Source organism: Hyla sarda, chromosome 6 (genome assembly GCF_029499605.1).
Source record: "Hyla sarda isolate aHylSar1 chromosome 6, aHylSar1.hap1, whole genome shotgun sequence".
NCBI lineage: Eukaryota > Metazoa > Chordata > Amphibia > Anura > Hylidae > Hyla > Hyla sarda.
The window spans coordinates 70,927,061-70,946,116 of NC_079194.1; the positions used below are offsets into that span (position 1 = coordinate 70,927,061).

General features: G+C 42.5%; 2 protein-coding genes across 5 annotated transcripts in view; one reads left to right on the forward strand and one right to left on the reverse strand.

The window, feature by feature from the left end:
• The window catches only part of LOC130277547 (uncharacterized), a 32,224-nt gene extending 13,650 nt beyond the window's left edge, over positions 1-18,574 (forward strand). The window contains exons 1-8 of one of the 3 annotated variants that reach the window (XM_056528229.1): positions 2,402-2,534; positions 7,763-7,968; positions 10,564-10,668; positions 13,110-13,165; positions 13,592-13,668; positions 15,443-15,718; positions 17,318-17,415; positions 18,257-18,574. In XM_056528229.1, the coding sequence (XP_056384204.1) occupies positions 13,623-13,668; positions 15,443-15,718; positions 17,318-17,415; positions 18,257-18,532 (696 nt within the window). In that variant the 5' untranslated portion in view covers positions 2,402-2,534; positions 7,763-7,968; positions 10,564-10,668; positions 13,110-13,165; positions 13,592-13,622 and the 3' untranslated portion in view covers positions 18,533-18,574. Of the gene's footprint in view, positions 1-2,401; positions 2,535-7,762; positions 7,969-10,563; positions 10,669-13,109; positions 13,166-13,591; positions 13,669-15,442; positions 15,719-17,317; positions 17,416-18,256 lie in introns of those variants that run through there. The other 2 variants (XM_056528230.1, XM_056528231.1) reach the window with 2 other exon arrangements.
• On the reverse strand, positions 9,070-12,365 carry LOC130277546 (putative nuclease HARBI1). 2 transcript variants are annotated; one of them, XM_056528227.1, is made up of 3 exons: positions 12,281-12,365; positions 9,985-10,705; positions 9,070-9,559 (listed from the first exon to the last, which is right to left on the reverse strand). In XM_056528227.1, exons 2-3 carry the CDS (start codon positions 10,682-10,684, stop codon positions 9,186-9,188), a joined length of 1,074 nt encoding a protein of 357 aa, XP_056384202.1. In that variant the 5' UTR covers positions 10,685-10,705; positions 12,281-12,365; the 3' UTR covers positions 9,070-9,185. The 2 variants fall into 2 exon arrangements, with proteins under 2 accessions (XP_056384202.1, XP_056384203.1); XM_056528228.1 differs by lacking the exon at positions 12,281-12,365 and adding an exon at positions 11,931-12,169.
• Positions 18,575-19,056: the final 482 nt, after the last annotated feature.

Below are 19,056 nucleotides of genomic sequence, written 5' to 3' on the forward strand. Positions count from 1 at the left end.
GAGTTTTAGCTTTCCAACAGCTGGAGAACCACTTCAACTGAGGTGATCGGTTGGGGTCTCAGCAGTCGGACCCCCACCAAAAAAAATGGGCGGCTTATTCTTAAATGCCCGTGCGGTGCTGTATAACACTGTGCTATTAAAGGAGTTTTCTGGGAAAAAATTACTTATCCCCCTATCCAAGGATAGGGGATAAGATATAGATCGCAGGGGGGTCGAAGCGCTGGGACCCCCTGCGATCTCCTGCACGGGGCCCCGGCAGTTTGCTGGAAGCTGACGTTTGTACACCACAGTAAGCCGCGGCTGGCGCACCCCCTCCATGTATCTCTAAGGGGTACATTAAGGGGCGTGTCAGCCGGTGCTCCGTGCGGGTACGGCATGTACCCCTTTCCAGCCGAGATAGCAAGGGGCCCAATGCTCTGACCCCGCACAATCTATAACTTATCTCCTATCCTTGGATAGAGGATAAGTTATTTTTTACCAGGCAACTCCTTAAATAGCACAATGTTATACAACACCGCACTCTGTTCTAATCTAATTAGAAATATATATATCTAGAAAATAAAATAAAAATGGCGGGCAGGCCCTGGGAGGGGGGGGGGGAGCCCAGGCCTTGAGCTGTGTAAGGGGCCCCGGAATTTCTGATGGCAGCCCTGGGTCCCGCCATACACCCTTGGGTCACCACACTAAGGGGGGCATGTATCAATGTTGGTGTATAATAGATTGAAATGTAGACGTTTTCAGGTGGTGCAAATTTGGCGCAATTGCGCCAAATTTACCATTTTAGCGCAAGGCCCTTGATAAATTGGGCTGAAAGGTCACAATTGATCCAAGGTGGACAAGAGTGGAAGTTGCCTTGCAAAACGGTCTATCCTGCATCAAGGTATGTTGGTCTATTCAGTGATACATGTCTGTTGTTCCCAAGGCATTTTCTTTATATTAAGGTTGTTGTTTCTGCATTTTCCTTTAACATTTAGATAATGTCCCAGGAGATTGCAGAGGATTTATCCTTCGCAGGAGATACTAGTGCACCTGGTCCCTCTAATGTGTGTGTTTATAATACTCGTCGTTTAGGGTATAGCAAGCATAAAAACTTTTCCCAGCGCGAAATGTTGGTTTTGGTTGAAGAGGTATGTGTTAATCTTTTTTGTGTTTAAAATTTGTTTGTCATTCGTCGTGTTTGATTTTTCATTTTGGTGTGATTGATATTGTAGGATATAGTATTTTCTTTGGAAACTAGACTTTTTCTTTGTTTTGCTAACATTCAATGCTGCTTGTGGTTAAAGCTAGTATTTATTGCAGTCTTCTTGAAACTGGGGCCCTCCCGATGTTCTCCAACTACAATTCCCAGCATGGCCGTACATCTGTTGGCTGTCTGGCCATGCCTGGAGTTAGTTTTTTTTGCAACATCTGGAGGGCCCCAGTTTGAAGCCCGCTGCTTTCTTGTTTGTTAACCTATTTGTTCTTGTTTTATGTTAAATGTTGTCCACATAGACTTGGTAGTGTTTTAATATGTGTGTGCTTTCTACACCTGTACGTCTCATATTATAAGTTACATTGTGTTATCTAATACCCCAGGACCATTAAAGTATATGTGTTTTGATGGGTATTTTACACAGTGTTATTGATTTGTAACAAAAGCATGATGGCCCTGGTTGCACTCTTAAAAATATGCTGCCTTCAATCTGGCCAATCAATTATCTCCGGTTCCAAATCCCTTAGAGCCTGTACACATGTGCTTGCTGTGTGTCTGATTTTAGCTAGTTAGCTTGTAGGCACATTGGTGGAGATTTATCCAAACCTGGGCAGAGGAAGAGTGGTGCTGTTGCCCCTGGCAACCAATAAGAAAGCTTACTTCATTTTTCACAGGCATCTTCAAAACTCCAAGAAGCAATCTGCTTGGATGCTATGGGCAACTGCCCTACTCTTCATCTACACAAGTGTTGCTAAATCTCAACCATTTTGCTTTTCTAGCTTTGGAACAATTGTAACTATCTATCTTGTTAAGTTCCCTTAAAAGCAAGACTTGTGTGAACATAAGCTTTTAGGTGTTCATTACCTATCTTTTTTTTAGCCATATTCCTTACCCACATTTGCCCATTTTTTTTTTTTTTTTTGGGTCTGGTTTAGTTTGGTTTTTTGGTTGGTGGTTAATTCAAATGTATTGCAGATTGTAATCTTAATGACAATTTTTTTTTTGTAGGTTGTTTTGCAATTTGACGACCTGTTTGTAAATAAGTCACAAACGACTCTTGGTTTTCGGAATAATCTGTGGAAGGAAGTTCTCGTTTGTGTTAATGCAGTTGGAGTGGATAAGAGGAATGTGGGGCAAATAAAAAAAAAATGGAATGACTTGCGAAGCCAAGTTAAAAAAAAAATGGGTATTTTAACCAAGGAAAGGCGAGGAACTTCTGTTGTTCCTCATGTTAACATACAATTTAGCACCATGAAGGAACTGGTCAGAAAAACTTTTGCCACTGAACAAATAGAAGGGGTTGCTGATCTGGATGTGATGGCTTTAGCACACCAGAGGCATGGTGAGTTATTTCCTATTTGTTCTCTGCTTCTCATCTAAATTGCTGGTGATCGCGCCCCCTCCCGTAGGCTTGCATTGAGGGGCGGAGCACGACGTCACACGGGGGCAGAGGTGTGACGTCACACGCTGCCGGCCTTGTAGTCGCCCGTAATCAGAGTCAGAGACAACCCGCTGCGGAGACTGATTACAAACAGGGTGCCGCGGGCATGATCACGGACGTCCCCAGCTGCAGGACTCCCGCAATCAGGCATCTTATCCCCTATCCTTTGGATAGTGTAAAAGATGTGTAAGCACCAGAATACCCCTTTATTGTTGGCATCTTCGTAGTCAAATGTTAAAGGGGTACTCCCCTGGAATTTTTCTTTATTTTTTTTAAGTAATCAACTGGTGTCAGGAAGTTAAAGGGGTTATCCTGGAAAAAACTTTTTTTATATATATCAACTGGCTCCAGAAAGTTAAACAGATTTGTAAATTACTTCTATTAAATAAATCTTAATCCTTTCAGTACTTATGAGCTTCTGAAGTTAAGGTTGTTCTTTTCTGTCTAAATCCTCTCTGATGACACCTGTCTCGGGAAACGCCCAGTCTAGAAGAGGTTTGCTATGGGGATTTGCTTCTAAACTGGGCGTTTCCCGAGACAGGAGTCATCAGAGAGGATTTAGACAGAAAAGAACAACCTTAACTTCAGAAGCTCATAAGTACTGAAAGGATTAAGATTTTTGAATAGAAGTAATTTACAAATCTGTTTAACTTTCTGGAACCAGTTGATATATATCTAAAAAAAAAAAAAAATTCCTGGAATAACCCTTTAAATAGATTGGTAAATGACTTCTCTCCAAAAATCTTGACCCTTCCAGTACTTATCAGCTGCTGTCTAAAACCAATACATTTTTCGTTTAGTTTTTTTGGTCTGACAACATTGCTCTCTAATGACACCCCTGTCCGTGTCAGGAACTATCCGGATTAGAAGCATTTCCCCCTAGAAAACCTATCCTCTTAGGGATAGTTTCTGACACGGACAGGGGGTGTCAGTAAAGAGCTGATAAGTACTAGAAGGATCAAGATTTTTTAATCAAAATAATTGAAAATTGTGTTTAACTTTGTGGCACCAGTTGATTCAAAATATAAAAAATCTAAATGTTTTCCAGTGGAGTGCCCCTTTAATGCTCATGCAAACATTTGCAAAAACAGTGTCGTAATACACAAATGGCTTCTCCAACATGTTGTAGTCTATTTTGCCAAACGTGTAACCCTCTAAATTGTGAGTTGCCCATAGCAAACAATCACAGACATTATTTAACCTCTTCAGGACATAGGGCGTATGGATACGCCCTGCATCCCGAGTCCTTAAGGACCGAGGGCGTATCCATACGCCCGTGGGAATTCCGGCCCCCACCGCTAGCCGGTTGGGGACCGGAGCCGGATGCCTGCTGAAATCGTTCAGCAGGCATCCCGGCATATCGCCCAGGGGGGTCATTATGCCCCCCCATGTCGGCGATCGCCGCAGATCGCTGGACAATTCAGTCCAGCGATCTGCGGCGATTCCGGGTCAATCGGGTCTCCGGTGACCCGGTGACCCGGAATTACTGGCTGTTCGGGGCCGTCTCTGACGGCCCCGAACAGCCAGAGCCTGCAGGGGTGAGGTGGCACTGGTGCCACCTCACGATCGCCCTGATTCGTCGGCCGGATTACCGGCCGACCAATCAGGGCGCCTGCTGCGGGTGTCACTCCCGCACCCGCTCCGCCCCTCTTCCGGAGGGCGTGAGCGGGTGCGGGAAGACGACCCCCGGTGCTGGGGACCCCGATCCCCGGCGCCCCTGTTGGGATCGGGGCCCCAGGAGCAGCTGCGGCGGCGAGGGACAGTCCAGCGATGAAGCAACAGCAGGAGGTGAGTTACAGCCTCCTGCTGTTGCTTAGCAACAGCTCCCAGCATGCAAAAAGGGCATGCTGGGAGCTGTAGTTATGCAACAGCAGGAGGCAGACCACCACAACTCCCAGCATTCCCTTATGGGCATGCTGGGACTTATGGTTTTGCAACAGCTGGAGGCACATTATTTCTATGGAAAAGTGTACCTTCAGCTGTTGTCTAACTACAACTCCCAGCTTGCACAAACAGCTAAAGTGCATGCTGGGAGTTGTAGTGGTGCATCTGCTGGTTGCATAACTACAACTCCCAGCATGCCCGTTGGCTGTCGGTGACTGCTGAGAGTTGTAGTTTTGCAACAGCTGAAGGCACACTGGTTGTGAAACTCAAGAGTTTTTTTTTACCTAACTCAGTGTTTCACGACCGGTGTGCCTCCAGCTGTTGCAAACTACAACTCTCAGCAGTCACCTTACACCATGCACCGTACATGCTGGGAGTTGTAGTTTTGCAACAGCTGGAGGCACACTGGTTGTGAAACACTGAGTTAGGTCACAAACTCAGTGATACATAACCAGTGTACCTACAGTTGTTGCAAAACTACAACTCTCAGCAGTCACCGACAGCCAACGGGCATGCTGGGAGTTGTAGTTATGCAACAGCTGGATGTCCCCCCCCCCAATGTGAACGTACAGGGTACACTCACATGGGCGGAGGATTACAGTAAGTATCTGGCTGCAAATTTGAGCTGCCGCAAACTTTCTGCTGCAGCTCAAATTGCCAGCGAGAAACTACTGTGAAACCCCCGCCCGTGTGACTGTACCCTAAAAACACTACACTACACTACCACAAAAAATAAAATAAAAAGTAAAAAACACTACATATACACATACCCCTACACAGCCCCCCTCCCCTCCCCAATAAAAATGAAAAACGTCTGGTACGCCACTGTTTCCAGAACGGAGCCTCCAGCTGTTGCAAAACAACTCCCAGTATTGTCGGACAGCCGTTGACTGTCCAGGCATGCTGGGAGTTTTGCAACAGCTGGAGGCACCCTGTTTGGGAATCACTGGCGTAGAATACCCCTATGTCCACCCCTATGCAATCCCTAATTTAGGCCTCAAATGCGCATGGCGCTCTCACTTTGGAGCCCTGTCGTATTTCAAGGCAACAGTTTAGGGTCACATATGGGGTATCGCCGTACTCGGGAGAAATTGTGTTACAAATTTTGGGGGGTATTTTCTGCTTTTACCCTTTTTAAAAATGTAAAATTTTGGGGAAAACAAGCATTTTAGGTAAAAAAAAAAAAAATATTTTTACATATGCAAAAGTCGTGAAACACCTGTGGGGTATAAAGGTTCACTTAACCCCTTGTTACGTTCCCCGAGGGGTCTAGTTTCCAAAATGGTATGCCATGTGGGTTTTTTTTTGCTATCCTGGCACCATAGGGGCTTCCTAAATGCGGCATGCCCCCAGAGCAAAATTCGCTTTCAAAAAGCCAAATGTGACTCCTTCTCTTCCGAGACCTGTAGTGCGCCAGCAGAGCACTTTTCACCCCCATATGGGGTGTTTTCTGAATCGGGAGAAATTGGGCTTCAAATTTTTAGGGGTATTTTCTGCTATTACCCTTTTTAAAAATAAAAATTTTTTGGGAAAACAAGCATTTTAGGTAAAATTTTTTTTTTTTTTTTTACATTTGCAAAAGTCGTGAAACACCTGTGGGGTATTAAGGTTCACTTTATCCCATGTTACATTCCCCGAGGGGTCTAGTTTCCAAAATGGTATGCCATGTGGGTTTTTTTTTGCTGTTCTGGCACCATAAGGGCTTCCTAAAGGTAACATGCCCCCCAAAAACCATTTCAGAAAAACGTTCTCTCCAAAATCCCCTTGTCGCTCCTTCCCTTCTGAGCCCTCTACTGCGCCCGCCGAACATTTTACATAGACATATGAGGTATGTGCTTACTCGAGAGAAATTGGGCTACAAATACAAGTAAAAATTTTGTCCTTTTACCCCTTGTAAAAATTCTAAAATTGGGTCTACAAGAACATGTGAGTGTAAAAAATGAAGATTGTGAATTTTCTCCTTCACTTTGCTGCTATTCGTGTGAAACACCTAAAGGGTTAAAACACTTACTGAATGTCATTTTGAATACTTTGGGGGGTGTAGTTTTTATAATGGGGTCATTTATGGGGTATTTCTAATATGAAGACCCTTCAAATCCACTTCAAACCTGAACTGGTCCCTGAAAAATACTGAGTTTGAAAATTTTGTGAAAAATCGGAAAATTGCTGCTGACCGTTGAAGCCCTCTGGTGTCTTCCAAAAGTAAAAACACGTCAATTTTATGATGCAAACATAAAGTAGACATATTGTATATGTGAACCAAAAAAAAATGTATTCGTAATATCCATTTTCCTTACAAGCAGAAAGCTTCAAAGTTAGAAAAATGCTAAATTTTCAAATTTTTCATCAAATTTACGGATTTTTCACCAAGAAAGGATGCAAGTATCGACAAAAATTTACCACTATGTTAAAGTAGAATATGTCACGAAAAAACAATCTCGGAATCAGAATGATAACTAAAAGCATTCCAGAGTTATTAATGATTAAAGTGACAGTGGTCAGATGTGCAAAAAACGCTCCGGTCCTTAAGGACAAAATGGGCTCCGTCCTGAAGGGGTTAAGTTTAAAATAGGCGTGTGACAAATCACTACAGTGGTCTGTTTTTGACCCCCCAAGAAAATGTCCTCATTTAGCTTGGGTCAGGTATTTGCTAATCTCCCCCCTTGTGTTCTCCAAAATTGTGGACACAAAGTCAAATTTTCAATTAACCTTTATTAAGTCTGTTAAAATATAAATGATGATTTTGCAAAATGTAACACAAACACACCTAAAGTCCGTAAACCCAAGTGAAAAGATTATTTCTAAACATTTAACGTACTGGTGCACCAAAGTAAAACTCACGACATGTGTGATCTCCAAATTCAGACATACTACAACATATATGTTACAATAAGGGCTCCTCACTATGCACATACCAAAGTGTGTTACATACCTGATATCCCCTTAACAAACACTTAGGGGGAGATTGGACAAAACCTGTCCCGCAAAAAGTGACTGACTTGCCCATAGCAACCAATCAGCTTGCTTCTTTCACGTTTAACAAGACCTTGGCAAAATGAAAGAAGCAATCTGCTTGTTTGCTATGGGCAACTCAGCAACTTTGCCTCTGGACAGGTTTTTACTAAGCTCCCCCACTGGGCGTATATATTGCGTTACGGTTATTACTGCTGTCCTTTTTTGTACTAACTCTTTTTAGTGTTCATAATTTTTTTTTTTTTTTTTTTGGGTGTTGTTCTTTGGAGAAGACAATACTTCACCGATAGCACCACCAGTTGAGGAGCCCGAAAGACCAGCTGATCAACCACCAACTGCGGACATAGCACAGGAGACAATTCCCCAAGAAATTGAGACTGGGTCAATTGAGGAAGATATCAACAATGACATAGGGTTCACTCCAGCTCAAACTCGGTTCTTAAATGATTATACTGAGCGAAACCAGGCAAATCTTAAGGTGATTGCTAACGCTGTCGTAAATATTGATCATTCCTTGAAAGTAATGTGTCAACTCTATGCCCAAAGTCTACAAAGCCAAGGTGTCAGCCAAGTAGCAGTTGACCCACCTACCATTGTTAACATTAATGTTGAGACACATCCAAGCACTAGTTTGGGTAGTGTGTCACCACAACCTGCCTCATTAAACTTGTCTGTTGAAGGAGATGTGGCCTCAACCTCATCAGGGCTCACTTTACATTCGGTTTCAAATTATTCTGGTTTATTCCCCCGGTCTCGCTCATTAACACCAAACATAAATACTCAGTCAGATTTATTTGCTCAATCCCCTCCTCAGTCCTCAGTTCTAGATTTGTCCACACATAGGGTAACATGCCCCACACCACCAGTTCTTGCCTCACAACAGACCAATAATCCTTCCTCTACTAGGGCTGAATATTTGATGGATGTTAAAACAGAAATGGGGTCAGTTCTCTGTAGTTCCCTTCCACCTAAAAAAAGGCTAAAATCTTTTCCAAATTTTGATTGTTAGCTAACAATTTGTTTGTGTTTACATCTAGTTGTTGTGGACTTGTTCTAGTTTATTTTAAAAAAAGGCGTAGATTATGTCCCTTTAAACATGACTACCTATCCCACGTGCATTTTTGTTTTTCTTGGAAATTTAGTTAATTTTCTTATTTTTGAAAATTTTACCAACATGTATAAGACAGAAAGGCATCTTCCTCCTTTTTTTTTTTTTGGTTTTTGCTTCCATAAATGTGAAACAATCGCACAAACATATAACTGCTATGTTTTTTTTTTGGCGAATATAATACCATATGTAAATATATACAGATATGTACAACTCTAATCTGATTTGAGTCTTAACTTGTGTGGTGTGTTATTTTTTTGAGAAAAGATAAATAATTAAAACAAATGTGTGGGAAGGTAAACTCCTTAGTATAATATCCAGGTTTACTTAATTGTCTCTCATAGTTGTGTATTCCTAAATGATTGCCATTTTTGGCTCAATTATACCAAGAAAATTCCAAAAATTAAATGTGGGGGGAACAATCAGGAGTCAGTTAACACAAGACAAAACAAGTAGTCCACAGCAGGAAAATACAACATTTAATCTGGCCAACTGAGTTTCCAAGGTAACATTTAATCTGAAAGACACTACTGTAAAATTAAATATGTAAAAGGCTCTAACACATTTCCAAAAGAATTTTGCAAAAATTAGTTTCTAAAGAACCGATGTGTAATTTCCTGCTGTCTTGCCCGACCTTCATGCGTGCCTTCTTGTCTATATTCCCCTTGACATGCTATATGTTCGCGTAAATCTGATGCTATTTCAATAGGAATTTGATGAGTATTTGCAATATTATGTAGAATACAGCATGCAATAACAAGTTTACCCACAAATTCTGGCTTGTAGAGTAGGGCACCACCAGTGATATCCAGGCACCGGAAACGGCTTTTTAGTATGCCAAAAAGCCTCTCGACCTGGGTTCGTGTTTTAACATGTGCCCTATTGTACTTTTTCTCTGCAGCTGTTGAAGGATTTAAGTATGGGGTCATCAGCCAAGACTGCAAACTATACCCATTGTCACCTGCAAGAATATAATAATTCCATATTAAAAACATTTTAATTCCTGTCCCCCTTTTTTGTTATTTTCAAAAAGGATAATAATGTGGAAACGGTAGAGGCCATCTGGCTCAAAATACTACTTATCAACAAACCACACAATAGCTGCATAAGATGACCTGGGTAGCTGAAGGAGAGATCCTGTGGATTAACTGCATCACCATACATGAAATCACACATCTTATCCCCTATCCTTTGGAAAGGGGCTAAGATGCGATGGACAACTTTCGTCCAATGCAAGTAAGCTATCCGTGTTTGAATGTGTGCAACTTGCCCAAAATTCAGAATACAGAGCTCTCTAAAAACAGGGAACTAGTCCCTTTACACCAAACACATATGAATGAATGAACATCATTTTACATGATTGTAAAGAAATGTGCCGGAACCCACCTAGAAGCAAGCCATCTCCAAAGGAACCATTTGCAAACATGTTTCCTAACAAGCTCTGTTGTAAAATATAGGAATCATGGTTTGAGCCTGGGTATGATGCCACTACATCCAGAATTTCAAAATTGGGCCCACACACAATTTGGACATTGAGGGAGTGGAAAAGTTTACGATTGCGGTAAATTGCCTCAAATTGGGCCGGAGGAATCAATGCCACATGTGTGCAATCGATAAGGCCAAGAATGTTTGGGAATCCAGCCTTTGCATAAAATTTAGCCATCATTTGCCTCTGTTCCAAACTGGTTAGCGGAAATTTAATATAATCATTTACAACATTGTAAAGGGCTTCAACCACTTCGTGAACAATCCTTGAGAAAGCTGACTGACTTATTCCAAATTTGGAAGCTACACAATATTGGAAGGAGCCCGATGCGAGATAATGCAGCACAGCTATTAACTTTGTCATTCCAGGAATGGCTTGACTACGTTTTGTCTTTCTTTCCAAACTAGGTTGGATTTTGCTGTAGAGTTCTTCAATTGCTTGTCGACTTAATCTAAACTGCTGTCTTATCTCCATTTCAGAAAAAGAACTGAGTGCCACACGCTCTCTGAACACTCTTGGCTGACGACGTTTTGTGATTAAGGACTGAGGTTGTGTTTCCTCATTCTGCCACATCATCATTATGGGTAAGTGTGCCTCCATTGTAATCTTGTTTTAGTGAGACTGTAAGAAAACAAAAAATCAAAAAAGGTTAGCTAGATCCAACATTTCTTAAAGGGGTACTCCATTTTCACCTAATCTACATATCACTAAAATCTTTATCTAACCTGAGGATTTCAAGGTCCAGACTCCTCCTTTGCTATCCTGCACAAGCCTAACACCAATATTGTAAAAATAATGCGCGCACTCGATCCAGTCGCTATGCATCTCTGCTCTATTATGGATTCTCGCACAGGGCCAAATCTGTGTGTTCCATGCTGTTAGTAGTTCTCCCCAATTTGGTCAAGATGTGTTACCCCAAAAAAATTAGTACAAAACAAGTTTGGAATGCTTCTGATGTTAAAAAGCAAAGAAACAAAGAAAATTCCCTAAACAAAAATGTTAATCTTTGTGGAATACACCAAGTTATGGCGAAGGAAACCAAAAAAAAAAAAAAGGGCCGTAACACTGGAATGTAAGCCTCAAAAAGCCTATACGTTACTGACCTACTGGACATTGCAAGGTACGTTGCTGAAACTTTAACCACAGCAAAAAAAAAATGTGTCCGCAAAATTGCCTATAACAAAATCGCAAAATGAACAGACATTTGCATGGCCCAACATTAACTGAAAAATTTAGCAAACTACTAAATTAGCTAAAAATAATTAGATCAAATCCAGATTAATTAGATTTGGTTTGGGGAGGGGGGTGGGTGGTTGCTGATGAAATTGCAGTAATATATAGTATAGGTCAATGTTTCCCAACCAGGGGTGCCTCCAGCTGTTGGCAAACTACAAATCCCAGCATGTTGGACTATATATTAGTATCTAGTCTAGCCTATATTACATACTCCTATATAGTTCCACATGCTGGGAGCTGGAGTTTTGCAACAGCTGTAGGCACCCCTAATTGGGAAACACTGATATATACTATCTCCTACTATGTAGTCCCACATGCTGGGAGTTGTAGTTTTGCCTTACCGTCTTACTGTAAATTAATCAGCACCCCCTTCCACAACCCAAATCAAATTAGTTTTATTGATTTAATCAACATTTGATAAAAAGCCTAATAAGTTGATTTTGTTGGGGGGGCAGGCAGGCCTTTAGCTGTTTAAGGGGCCCCACTATTTGGGATGGCAGCCCTGCCTAGCAATACATACAGGTTATAACATTAAACCTCATCTACATTGTTGTTAATGTTTGCAATTTTTGGCCTGATTACCCATTATACCATTTGAAGGCTGCCTTACCTCAGTCTCTCCAGGTTGCTCGGTGTGAGTGTGAGTAGCTCCGCCATTTCTTATTTATTTCGCGGGGTTTTGGTCCCTGGTAATTTTATTTTTGGCGCAAGTCCGTTTAAAAATTGCGCAATTGCGCCAAAAAAAACAAACTAATGCACGGCGCCAACCAATAGCAAGAGCCCAAACCAGTTAACCAATGCCTATCATGCCTGGGGGACATGTGATCGCAACGACGCCACTGGGAAACAGTAAAGAACGCCACTGCGGAGCTGCAACCGAAAGGAAGGTATGTTTCAGCCAAAAGCAAAAAACATTTCTCCATAACATTAACTTAGGTAAGTTAGATTATAAAAACCTACTGCTCGTTATCCCATGGTCCAGGATGCAAGTAAGGAGGTCAGTTAAAGACAGTTTGAAGCAGGGAGACCATCAGGGGGGAGACAGGCGGGACACCTGGAAGGAGCACTGGTACAGTCAACAATGTCACTCACTGGCGGACAGTGTAATAGAGATATCCCTGTGTCATAAATTAGATCTTCATGATGCAGGGATGTCCCAGGCCCTTGCTGCGCAATGAGCATGCGGACACTCATGTTCCCCTCACATAGAATGACCACCTGACATTTGCCCCTCACCTAGAATGGCCCATGTCCTGTGCCACTTGCGTAGAATGCCCCCTGAGGGGGCAGGACAGGAAGCATTATATGGGAGGGAAACATGACGGTACCATTAGATGTGAGTGGCAGAGGACATGGGGCACAGGACAGGGGGTATTAGCTCGGAGGGGCACATGACAGGGCCTCCCCCGTCATCTGCCCATATAATGGCCATGACTTAGAATTCACCCCTGTCATGTGCCCCTCCCACATAATGCCCCCCATTACATGTGACCCTCACATCTAACGCCACCCTGATGTGCCCATCACTTCGAATAACCCCTGTCCTGTGACCTTCACATATAATGACACATGTGGTGAGGGAGTGCCTCCATTTTTAATTTTTATTGTTGGCCCAAAATTAATTAGAAAGACCCTGATAGAGGGCATACAGCTACCTATGTTGCCATACAATTTGATAGTCGTGCACAAAGGGTCACTAGGTATTTTGGCAAAAAACATGTTGGTTTGGTAAAGAGGCAGCATTTTGTGTGTGAATTTTAAACCAAATGTTTGTGGTGTGCTCTCCCAGGTTCGGTGTTTACCAAAACCGAAAAGCTGATTGTCAACTCAGAGAAGACGTCACTTGTGAGTAGCCCTATGTCATTTGGCATGCACATCAAATAATTAGCAACACATTATTTGACTGCCCTGTAGTTTGATCGAATGTAATTCTGTAAAACTATTTAGGATCCCAAATTTGTGCTGGCTGGGCGGGGGAAGCATTTCTTCCAGGTGGGGTGGGTGGCGCTTTGGGAAACAGACCTCAAGCTGGTTAAGGATACATTACCTTTGTTAGTGCAAACATGGCCATCTAAAATAATTTCTAACATAAAATTTTGCCCAGTTGGCCCAATGCCTTGGACCCACCCTAAAAAATTTGAACATATGGCTAGGGTAAATTTTACAAATATTAATGGAGACATGTTTTCAGACATAGAACACTGTGATGTTTCTTACTTCCCTTTAAGTCAGATAAATCCATGCCTGATCTTCTTTGGTATCATATTTCAGATCTGTCAAGAATTCAAAAACGTGGGTGAGGATGTCCAAACAACCACGCACTGAGCAGTCCAAAAGTGTCACGTCAGGTAGGCTACATTCCATACTGAGATGAGAACATTATTTCATACAACACAAAACAAAAACTCCAAATGGTCGTGTGATGTTACGCAGCATGTGTAAGTGCTTGATTGAAGCCTAAAATGACCACGATAAGCTGACACACTTTACCAATGTGCGAGGCAAGGCACATGCCAAAATCTCGCACACATAGATGGAGATGACTAAAAACCTGCCCAGATGTCCAATTTCGCAGTTTGACGGAGAAATTTTTTTTCGGGATGGTTGAATTTGGTGGAGGCATTGTTTAAAATGAAAACTGCAATCTGATTGGTGGTGCTTTGAAACGGGTCAACTTCTACTCTGTACCGGTTTGTAAAAAGCTACAACAATGTGTAGCTAGGCAGATGGCTGAGGCAATGTTTGAGGCTACTGCACATGCACACAGCAGCTCGCACATTGCAGTGGGTCTGCTTGGTGCTACCTATTTTGGTTATGTTCACCCTCTTCAGAGTGTGAACAGAATCTCCAATAGCTTAATTCAGCCAGCGGAGATTCAGACTGCCAGGCGGCCGCTTTAGGACCGCGCCACACTGCCCCATCAACATTGACTGTAATTACATGTTATTGTTGTGCTTTACATTCATTGGCAAAATATTGCACAAATGAAATTCCACAGTGTGAACAGGTCTCGGGGAGACCCATTTGCAATAATGTAATGTTCACAACACGGACTTACGATTGTGGAATTCCGCGCAAAGTCCGTAGTGGGAACATACCGTTACAATCCAAGCAGGCACATGTAAAGGCAGCATACAGTGGTCATTAATTGGCAGCTAAACATCATCAAATCTGCTGGGTATCCATTTAGATGAACGTACACTCAGATTTAACATGGAATGTGGCTGTGTTCAAAAACAGAGAAAGTAATTGTAACAAGTGTAGAAACAGTACAGTGGTCCCTCAACATCCGATGGTAATTTTATCCAAACCACCCATCGTGTGTTGAATCCATCGTATGTTGAGGGATTGTTGCAATGTAAAAAGTACATTATATACTGACCTGTCCCCGCCGCTCCTGACAGCGTCCTCACCGCTCCTGATGCTGTCCCATGGGTTCCTGCTGCTGTCCCGCTGCTCCGTCATCTTCTTCGGGGTCCTCCGTCATCTCCGGCATTTTCTACGGGGTGCGTGCCTCGCTTTCTGGTGATGTTATTACGTTGCTGCGCCGGGACGGCATGCGCAGCGATGTAATAACTACACCAGAAAGCGAGGCTCGGACCAGGGGGAAGTTGCAGGAGACGCCAGAGAATCGCAAAGAGGACCTGGAGCAGCGGGGCTAGGTAAGTGAAGCTGCCGGGGATGCTTAAACTGCTATCCCACAGCAGCTTAAGCATTTTGGGCTGTCGGATAGCAGTTAATGCAATGGCCCCGACATCTAAAAACATCGTATGTCGATGCTGACATCAACATGCGATGGCCTCTGAGAGGCCATCATATGTCGATTTGATCATATGTCGGGGCCATCGCATGTCGGGAGGTTACTGTACATGATATGGGAGTAAAATATGTGTTGGACCTATTCTTTTGCCAATTTTTAAACATGTGCAGAGCAAGAGTATTTCATTTGGACATTGCAACATTTGGGTTGGTGGTCTGCCCAAAAATTGCTACTGTCAAGTCCAACACTGTTCCTCTGTGTGTGGGTATTTTGGCTTTTAAAAAGCTTAGAAAAATATGTAACAAATTAGAAGCACAACATATATAACAGATATTTCATGATTCCACTTTTCATTCTTTCAGAGAAAAGACAGTCCACAAATGCCAGACAACGGGGGCAAACCTTCCATCATAAAGAACTTGTGGATATGGTTCGGCTCATTGATGAGTTGAGTGCCACACGTGCCCCAAGAGGGCAGGTGAACCAGCAAAAACATGACATAATGTCTCAAGTAGCTACCTATCTTAAGGAAAAATATGGAACATTCCACACTTCCAAACAAGTAAAAAAACGGTTCTCCGACTTAAAGGTTCGCAAAACTCGTAGACTGGGGTCTATTCGCCGACAGATTGCTGAAGGTAAGTACATATATTATGCTAAGTAACACTGACAAAAAAAAAGAAAATTAGGCAAAACAGGGAAGTAAAGCCTAGGGGAGTTCATTAAAAACATGTGAAAAGGAGATGTTGCCCATAAGCACAAATTTGACGCACTCTTTTAATTTCAAATGTGATTGTTAAAAAGTAAGTAAGCCAAGTTTTTGTTGGGTTGGGGAAACTAGTTAGGATTACTTTGTTTTCTGAACTATGGGGCCATGTTCGTGGAGTTAAGGTGTCAAAAGAAATCTTTAAGTTTAAAGGAGTTTTTCAGGAAAACCCACACTTTTGAATTTCCCAAAAGTAGATAGGTTAAGTAGGTGATTGTGGGTGTTCCAATCCTGCTAACCCCGCTAGCTCCTGTACAGGGTCATGTAAGGTAAGTCTGCATTAAGGGTTCCAACAAAGGGACACGGTGCATCGGCCAACACACCCCCACCATGTATCCCCCTTCTTATTTTTCCTTTCCCGCAGTGCGAAGAATGTCACATGATGCAGAGTTGCTGTGGAGACGGGGGAAGCCACGACAGGTTAGCTGACGGAGTGTTTATCCACGTCACTTCCGGCACCAGCGTGTGCGTCCCTTTCGTATCCGCAGCAACGGAGCATCGTGAGCGCACTTGTATGACGTAATATATGAGGAATGTTAGGGCGGCGGATGCTTGTTAGCTAGTCCCCACCTCTGTTTTACGTCAGGATTAGGGTCAGGTATTTAAGGGAGGATATGGGAGTACGACAACAAACTGGAAGAAGCACTTTACGTGCAAAACGGGCGTTGCTCGTGCGGTTGTCTGGCCACCTGCACCATTTTGTATGTTCACTCATGCTGCTGGAAATAAAGAAGCTTCTTTTGAAGTATATCCCAGATAGATGCATGTAGGGTGTATGTTGGCTGGTAATTCCAGTGAGAAAGTTCAAACAACGCTTCATGCAGACTTCCAGTGGCATGTACAGGATAGCTGTGTGCCCTACAGGTGATAAACCCGCCAATCGAATTTGGATGGGAACAATTATATTAATTAAAAGGTTAACTTTGCGGCACAAAATGTTTGGGATTCAAAGCCTTTGGGTCACTTCTACTTAGTAACAATGCCTTATTTTTAAGGCACAAAACATTGGACATATGTTTGACCTATTTAAGAAATGGAACAACAGGTGTCTCCCTCCAGGTCCCGAGCACATTTCCACACATCTCTTGTCCTGACTTTGGACTCCTGCTTGCCTGGCAGAAGTCCAAAAGCTATTAGTGCAGAGATGGTGTGTGCAGCCTTAGCCAATCCTATCTCATTTCACAGTGAACTGGTCTGGCCTGGGTGTATCATAGTAAGTGAGGAATTTCTCCCTTCTATGGCTTGAGATGATGTAATGCCTGATGATGAACCACCCTTCACAGTGTGGAAATCTGACTGAGACTAAGGCGAAAAAACATTCCCAGAAATGGTTAACGTATTTCAGAAAAATCAACATGGCTTAAACATTAATGCATATGAATTTTGGTAACGTATTTTGCCAATCTTTTAAGTGGTTAGTTAATCAATCCTTTCAAATAAATAATATATAATCCACAATCCTAATTTTCAGAACATGAGCCAAAGGAAGACACACAGTTGCAGGCAAAATGTACAGATGAGGAGGAGCCAAGTGTTAGTGGCAATTGCAACAAGCCAGATGAGAATCAGGTGAGTCCGGCTTAGTGACCTCCTTGTGGCACAAACTTGCAAACACACATAATTAGGCATCTTGGCCACTCTCCTTTGGATAGTAGCTAAGTGGTTAATGTAAATTAACCAACGTAAAAGTTTTCTTCTTGTGTTTCTATTTTTATTACAATTAAAACCTTTCTGAGTCGGGAAAATTTAGATTCCAAATACAAAACATAATCATTACTTAGCAGATTATAGATAACACAGAGAAAATCTAAATGGGAGAAAAGGAGATATCAGATGCAAAGTATTGGAAGGGAAAATCAATTCGATCTCCGAACTAAAAATATGTTGACCTTGCTGTCCACATTTGATTGCTCAAATCAGGGTTCACGCAAGAGCCCCACTTTGAGGCTGCAAACACCGGTAAAAAGTTTTGCAAAAAATGAAAAGTTGTGTCAGGGCCATCACTTGTTTATCGATTACACAAAAAGCATTAACTATTCAACAATGTTTTGGGGGCAAGATGTGTAATAGAGATGAGCGAACTTCTCGGCTCGGCAGTTGATGACTTATCCTGCATAAATTAGTTCAGCTTTCAGGTGCTCCGGTGGGCTGGAAAAGGTGGATACAGACCTAGGAGATGTATCCACCTTTTCCAGGCCACCGAAGCACCTGAAAGCTGAACTAATTTAGGCAGGATAAGTCATCAACTGCCGAGCCGAGAAGTTCGTGACGAATCGTATTTACTGTAAGTTCGCTCATCTCTAATGTGTAATCCACTTTATTATATTAATATGTACAATTTACCAGGAACGCAACATCCTAAATTGACGAAGGACATTATTGATGCAAAATGTGTCTAATTCTTTCACAGGAAATGTTGGTTTGCCCGGAAACAGAATATTTTACATTGCATTTGCAACCCATTGATAGTGAAAAATTTGAACAACTTCCAGAGCCACAAAGGGAGAATCCAGAAACCAAAACTATTAGATTTCTGGATCGGAGGCTATGTCAAATGCAAGAAGAGTTAACTAGCCAAATGTCCACCTTAATCCAAAAAATGGAGGAGAAAATAAATGCAAAACTTGACCATGTGCTTGCTCGAATTACTGTTTTGGAAGAAAAATGCAATGTTTTGAATCCGTAAAACACCCCAAAAATATACACGTTTCAGTGTTAGGGTGGTTTCCCACCCGGTTTTTACAGATACTTGATCGCATACGTCAGGGAGAGGAGGAACCGCTCCCTGCCGCATGCGGTCCCGTATCTCATATAGTTCTATGAGCGACCGGAGACTAACGCTGCCTCCGGTCGGCTCTGATTTGCAAACGTATGCAGTTTCTAAAGGGACCTTAAACCGCAGTTGACTGCGGTTTAAGGTCCGGTTAGAAACCGCATATGTTTACAAATCGGAGCCGACCGGAGGCAGCGTTAGTCTCCGGTCGCTCATAGAACTATATGAGATACGGGACCGCATGCGGCAGGGACCGGTTCCTCCTCTCCCTGACGTATGCAGTCACATATCTGTAAAAACCGCATGGGAAACTACTTACATATGTTGGAGATTTTGTTGTCTGTATCTTTTAGGTTAACTGTTTAATCCTTCTTCCGGATACAACTACTGTGATCTCCTGTACGGGCCCTGGTACTACACATGAAGATAGCGTTTTG

Excerpts from the sequence above, each read along its gene's own strand:
- LOC130277546 (XM_056528227.1), bottom strand. The coding sequence starts at position 10,684 with ATGGAGGCACACTTACCCATAATGATGATGTGGCAGAATGAGGAAACA. Across the intron at positions 9,560-9,984 it reads TGGAGATGGCTTGCTTCTAG|GTGACAATGGGTATAGTTTG; the intron begins GTGGGTTCCGGC and ends ATATTCTTGCAG.